Genomic DNA, 6,000 nt, shown 5'->3' on the forward strand with positions numbered 1-6,000 from the left:
TGGCTGATGTAGCCCTGTTCAATTTTATGATGCAGTAACACTCAAGTTATGCATATGTTTCTTTGTACACATAGATGAACTTACAGACAACTATCTCTGCTTCTCCACACAAATGCAAGTTTTTCTGTAGAAATGATCTGAAAGCAGCTTCTTCAGTGCAACTGTGTGCCAGTTTGGGATAGGAACACTTCCTTTTATATGGCGAAAATAATCTTCTGCTCTAGAAGAGCATATACACAACTCTTTCTCTAACCTTCTTAATTCTGACTTAATTGCTGTTAACTTACCAGACACAAAGCCTCTTCATCTTGAATCGATATATTTAGCTTCCCAAGCCAATTCCTCTTTTTTTTCCATTCTGTTTCTGCTTCATCAATATTTTTAAAAGCCTTTCATCTTGCATGCCCTTATCCCCACCTGTTTTCCCTCCTAGTATATTAAAGAAACAGCCAAAGGACAGTATACTAATTAGTTGTCTTGATGTGGGTAATGTTTTGTCAGCAGAGGTGCATCAGGAGAGAAATATCCATGGATTTTCGCACAGCAGTATATGTATGGCAAATAGAGTGTACGGGCAGGTAAATTAATGCAGGTAAAATAAGCCATATGTTTTGATGATGTTGAAATGGTCATAGTAAAAGAAGCTGATAGTTAGTCAGGAGCAAGTTCTCACTTAATGAATCTTGTCCATATCTTGTTTGGTTGTTTCTGAGGAAGAGTAGAGTGAAGGGTGGATCTCTGGGCTTTGGATGGGAGGAATGTGATGACTGGTGCATTTCCACCATCACCCACCTGGCTCCTAGTACAGAGGGGAAGATGTTACCTGTGTCTAATCTGACCTGAAAAGAAGAAACATGCAAATATTGGGCAGGATTATGCAATTAAAGTAACTTATAGTTGCACAAGAAAATGCAGTTTTACAGATAACTTTTTAAAAGCCTTCACATTTTGCAGGCTTGTGCCTCATTTTCCATTTCTGTTTTGTCAAAATTTCCTGTGTTCAATTGCATGGGGATTTCTCTGCTGCATCAGGATTCTAAATTATTTCTCATTGTTGAGGTGTCTCAGCTGCTATGATTAAACTCAGATATTGATAATGCATTAGTTCTTCTTTATAACAAATGAAAAATATCTGCGTGAGTTTTCTTGTTATGGACCCAGTAACTCCGTTGTGTCTGAAACACATGCTTCAGAGAAGGCTGGTGTTAGTTTACAAAGTAAAAGGGTAAGAGCTGTTCAAGATCTTAAGTCTTTTGTAGGTGCAAACTTGGAAACATTCCTGTAGTTATTCTCTGCACTGCACTTGCTTTCTTAAACAAGGGCTGACTGCAACATTTTAGGTGTTTTCCCAGTACTAGTGTTGTACTGTCCTCTCCAAATGATGTGATTTCTTTAAATACTTTGAAGTGAGTCCTGGAGTAGGAGCATGTCATGGTCAGCAGCCAACCTAGCACGCGAGCTATTGTTGTACCTTGTTGCTGGTTCACCAGTCTGATAGGTTTCCCAAAGTGTAGGCTTATTTTTCTTACCCTGCCTGCAGTGAACATTTGATTCACCAGTGTCGTGGGTTAACCCCAGTCAGCAGCTGAGCACCATCCAGCCACTTGCTCGTTCTTCCCTGCCCTAAGGGGGATGTGGGAAGAGAATAAGAGGAGCAAAAGCAAGAAACCTTGTGGATTGGAAGAAAGATAGTTGGATAAGCCAAGGAAAGAAGGAGAGGGAAGTGGAAGAATAGGAAAACAAAAACAAACCAAAGCCCACCCCAAACCCCACACAAGTGAGGCAAAGCTGATGACTCACAAGCAGACCAGTGCCCAGGCAGTATCTGAGCAATGCCCACCTTCTTCAGAAACCCCCACCCCTCAGTTTGTATTGCTGTGTGACATTATATGGCACCGAGTATCCCTTTGGTCCGTCTGGGTCAGCGGTCGTGGTTGTGTCCCCTGCCAGCTGCCTGCACACTCCCAACCCTTTTGCTGGGGGGACAGAGGAGAAAAAGAGAAAGCCCTGGTGCTGTGCAGGCTCTGTTCAGTCACAGCCAAAATAGTGGTGTGTTTTCAACACTGTTTTAGTCACAAATTTAAAACATAGCACTGTAGGGACTACTATGAAGAAAATTAACTCCATCCCACAGAGTACAAGAAGCCACGCTTTCACCTGGAAGGCATCGATATGGTCAGCAGCACAGAATGTTTCTGGTATTGCAGGTGAAGATCCATGCTGGCCCGAGGTTTGCATCTTACTTGACGTTCAGCCCTTCAGAAGTGAAATCTCTCCGCACAGAATATGGAGACCTGGAGTGCTGCATTGAGGTGGTGGACAGCGTCCAGGAGGCTGTTGAACATATCCACAAGTATGGAAGTTCTCACACGGACGTTATCATCACGGAGAATGGTTAGTGATCAGTCTGCTCCTTACGCTACTGCCAGTTCTTGGTGTCAGTGTAAGTACTTACATTGCAGCAGTTCTTGGGTCTGTAGGAGGCATAACCAGCTGGAGACTGATGAGCTGAATGTGGCTACAGTCCTGTTCAGCTCAGAGAAAACATGTTGTTGTGTGGCCCTTATTCCAGGATGATAAGGGATGTGCTTGAGCAGTTGGCTGATAGCAAGTCAGCACATGCTCTTGCCAGGCAAATTGCTTTGTGTTCCTGTATTGTGCAGACTTGCTGCGTCAGAGGGTTTTGTAGGAACATCTCCTGAATCCTGGAGATGTCCTTAGACCTCTGAAGGCTGATGAGGTGAGCTGCTATAGTGCCTCACTGGAGAGAATAGGGATTTCAGGGAAGATCAAACTTTTGATCCGGTCATGTCATTTTTATGTCTTGCAAACAAGGACCACAAATATCTTCCTTCTGCCTCTCCCACTCCTTAACTTCCCACTTCCGCATCGCTAGTATAAAAGCTGCATTTACTTCAGTTTACAGTTTCTTGCCTCTGTTGTGAATTTGTGTTCCTGTGTGCAGCTCTGTGCTGCTCCCATCTGTAGCACCTGTCCTGCATGCAGGTTGAACACTGTGCTAGTTCAAAACCTAGCTAGAGCTGTACCCAGCCAAAGGTTGACTCTCAGACCAAGCCTGGAACTCCCGAGGATCCCCTGCAGTAATATCATGATGAGTTGAGCAGGCTTCTGTTCGTGTACTTCCCACCGAGCTTTAATGAGCATCACTAAAGGGCATACATTGGATACCACAAGGCACTGCCACGGGAGCTGGCGCACTAGTGGTTTGCTGGGGAGTGTATGAAATGGAGCTGATCTGTGATGTTTGCCGTGTTGCTGAGGGCATCTGACCTGCAGCCTTGCAAAGTCCTCTGGAGGACAAAGACATGTGCCTCTGCTTGAGCTCGCTCAGGTGTTGCATGTTCTATTTGAACTGGTTTAGTTAGCTGATTTCATTAGGTGTTTCGGCATTATATTTCACAAATATTATACCTGCAATTGCAATTTAGTTTAGGATTTTTCATTATCTGGAGCAATTTCATGTTTGAGATTAATGGAGAGCTGACTCTGTAGTTTAACTGTCTCGATTTGACTGCAGAATGTTTGGGGCAGCTCTCCTTTCTCTCCAGTCATACAACTGTCCCTGTTTGCAGGTTCACGAGTGGATGTGTTTAGAATTACACATCTTTTTTTCTTTCTTCTCATCTTTGCAAGCTTCTTGCAACATTTTCAGCTGTGTCTACTTGATAAGCATACTGGGAAGAAGGAATAAATAAACATGTCTTAGCCCAAGCTGTTAAAATACTGTCTGATAAGGTTGCATGTGAAAGTTGTGTTGTTCTGTCTGTTCAGTGTATTGTGCTGTGTTTATTGGAGTGCATGAACATTCTGTATGTCCTGGATTTTATTTTTCTCCCCATCTTTTTCCCAGAGAAAATGGCAGAGTTCTTCCTCCAGCATGTGGACAGCGCTTGTGTTTTCTGGAATGCCAGTACTCGGTTCTCTGACGGCTACAGATTTGGACTTGGTAAGACAGAAAATACTGTGGGGAGGTGACTGCAGGATTTGCTGTTGTGGGAAAAATGTGGCAGTGTGAATCCTGGAAGACAGAATTAGTCTCTGATCTTACCGTCTCATACATGGTTTTCAGGAAAGTGTACCATAGGAAAGGTTGAAGTCTAGACATTACATCCACATGGAACAACAGTTTAATATCTCTTTCTTGCGAGAACCAGCTAATACTGCTGTACAGACTATGTGGATTAATTTAGCAGTAGGGAGAAAAGATGTTTTGTATTCTCTGAAGCTCTGTTCAATCAGAATAAAGTATGTTGCCTGCATGTAGATGATAGAACAATGCAGCGCAGGATCTGAAATTGGTGAACAGTTTTTATTTTGTTTGTCTTTTTAATGATGCTGTAAGTAATGCTGTGCTCCGTTCCTGTGGGCAGACTGAGCTGCTCTCCGGTGTGCCAGCCCTGCAGCGTGAGGAATGAAGGGCAGGAATCAGCTGGCTATCAGGTGCTTAAATAAACCGGTGTGCCTAATGTGAATTGCAGAAAACAAGGGAAACATTCTTTCCTGAGGCAGAAACTCAGAAATCTCCATAACAGGCTATTACTACATCAGCTGGAACATTCAGTGTTCCATGTGATTAAAAACTTCTAGTTAGGGTCTTGCAATATCTCCTCAATATGATAAAAAAGGACACAAGATCACAATCTTGACCAATGTAGCTTTTTTAAAAAATTGATTAAACCCTAAGAAAGCAAGTCTAAGATCCATGTACAGATACCCATCTCTCTCTGTAGCAGCCAGAAGTATACGCATTACAATTTATAATGTAATAGTTAAGCTCCTCTAACTTTTAAATTGGAACAGGTGGCATTTGAAGAGTAGAGAAAGGCAGGTCACTGGAAGGTTGGCAGCTGGTGTCACATAAACGTGCAAAGCTGCTTAGTGTGAAGTGCACATCATTTTAGGATTAACTACCTGTATCCTGTGTGTTTCCTGCAGGTGCTGAAGTGGGAATTAGTACTTCTCGTATCCATGCACGGGGACCAGTGGGAATTGAAGGACTCTTAACTACAAAATGGTTGCTGAGGGGGGACAATCATGTTGTTTCTGACTTCTCAGAGCATGGGACCATGAAATATCTCCATGAGAGCCTCCCTCTCCCTCAAAGAAACACCAACTGAGAACGTCGGGGCTGGGGAACCCCCAGGGATAAATATTTCCTGAAGATGTTCAGGTTTCAGCACACTCTCTGGGGAGAAGTTTGTTTTTCATCTCTAGGAACGTTGTTCTCAGTTGCTGTGCAGTATAATGAATACAAAATGATCCCATCTGTAAGGTTTTTTTTCCTGCCTCTCTTTCCTTAGATAGTGTCTGCAAACTGACCTCAGTTTTTACCGGGGCAGACTTATTCAAAACATACAAGTAACTTAAGGAAAGATTTAAATATCTGCCGCATTTTTTTTTTTATCCCAATGCTCTCTATAGCAAATATGCTTTGTGGTGGAGCATAATTTTTTTCCTAAGTATTTGTTTTATTCAAATATCTGTTCTAGAGAACAACCTTGATAGTTGTTTTTTTCCTTCCGTGTTACGATCGTGGCAGCTCTCAAAGGCCGGGAAGCTTTACACTTAGTGTCTGATCACCCCGTGCAAGGGGATAGATGTTCCAAATGCATAGTCAGCTTTCGACCAAGAAACCTTTTATATCCAATCCTTTGTATTGTTGACTATTGTAGATAAATAACACGATTCTCTACATGAAGTTTGTTATTTATTTGTACCGAAGGTTTATTTTTCTCTAATATAAAAGGTGACCTTCCGCAACCCCTCCTCCGAGGGCAGCGCGACGTCCACGGCAGGACGAGGCTCGGGAGGGGCCCTCATCGCCCCCCCGCGCTGCCCCGCGGCCGCCGCCGCGCGCGCCGGTGTCAGCCAGAGCGTGCGCGCCGCGCGCTTCGCCACACCCGTTGCCCCGGCCGGCGCATGCGCGTCTCCCCGCCCCGCGGACTCGGGAGCGCACGGTCAGCGGGCGGCCTGCGGGGC

General features: G+C 44.0%; 1 protein-coding gene across 3 annotated transcripts in view; it reads left to right on the top strand.

Moving 5' to 3' along the window:
• Positions 1-5,719, top strand: part of ALDH18A1 (aldehyde dehydrogenase 18 family member A1) — a 29,223-nt gene extending 23,504 nt beyond the window's left edge. For all 3 annotated transcript variants that reach the window (XM_065843296.2, XM_065843298.2, XM_065843297.2), the window contains exons 16-18: positions 2,208-2,394; positions 3,872-3,967; positions 4,957-5,719. In XM_065843296.2, the coding sequence (XP_065699368.1) occupies positions 2,208-2,394; positions 3,872-3,967; positions 4,957-5,138 (465 nt within the window). In that variant the 3' untranslated portion in view covers positions 5,139-5,719. The remainder of the gene's footprint in view (positions 1-2,207; positions 2,395-3,871; positions 3,968-4,956) is intronic.
• The last annotated feature ends 281 nt before the right edge of the window (positions 5,720-6,000 follow it).

Source organism: Patagioenas fasciata, chromosome 8 (genome assembly GCF_037038585.1).
Source record: "Patagioenas fasciata isolate bPatFas1 chromosome 8, bPatFas1.hap1, whole genome shotgun sequence".
Taxonomy (NCBI): Eukaryota; Metazoa; Chordata; class Aves; order Columbiformes; family Columbidae; genus Patagioenas; species Patagioenas fasciata.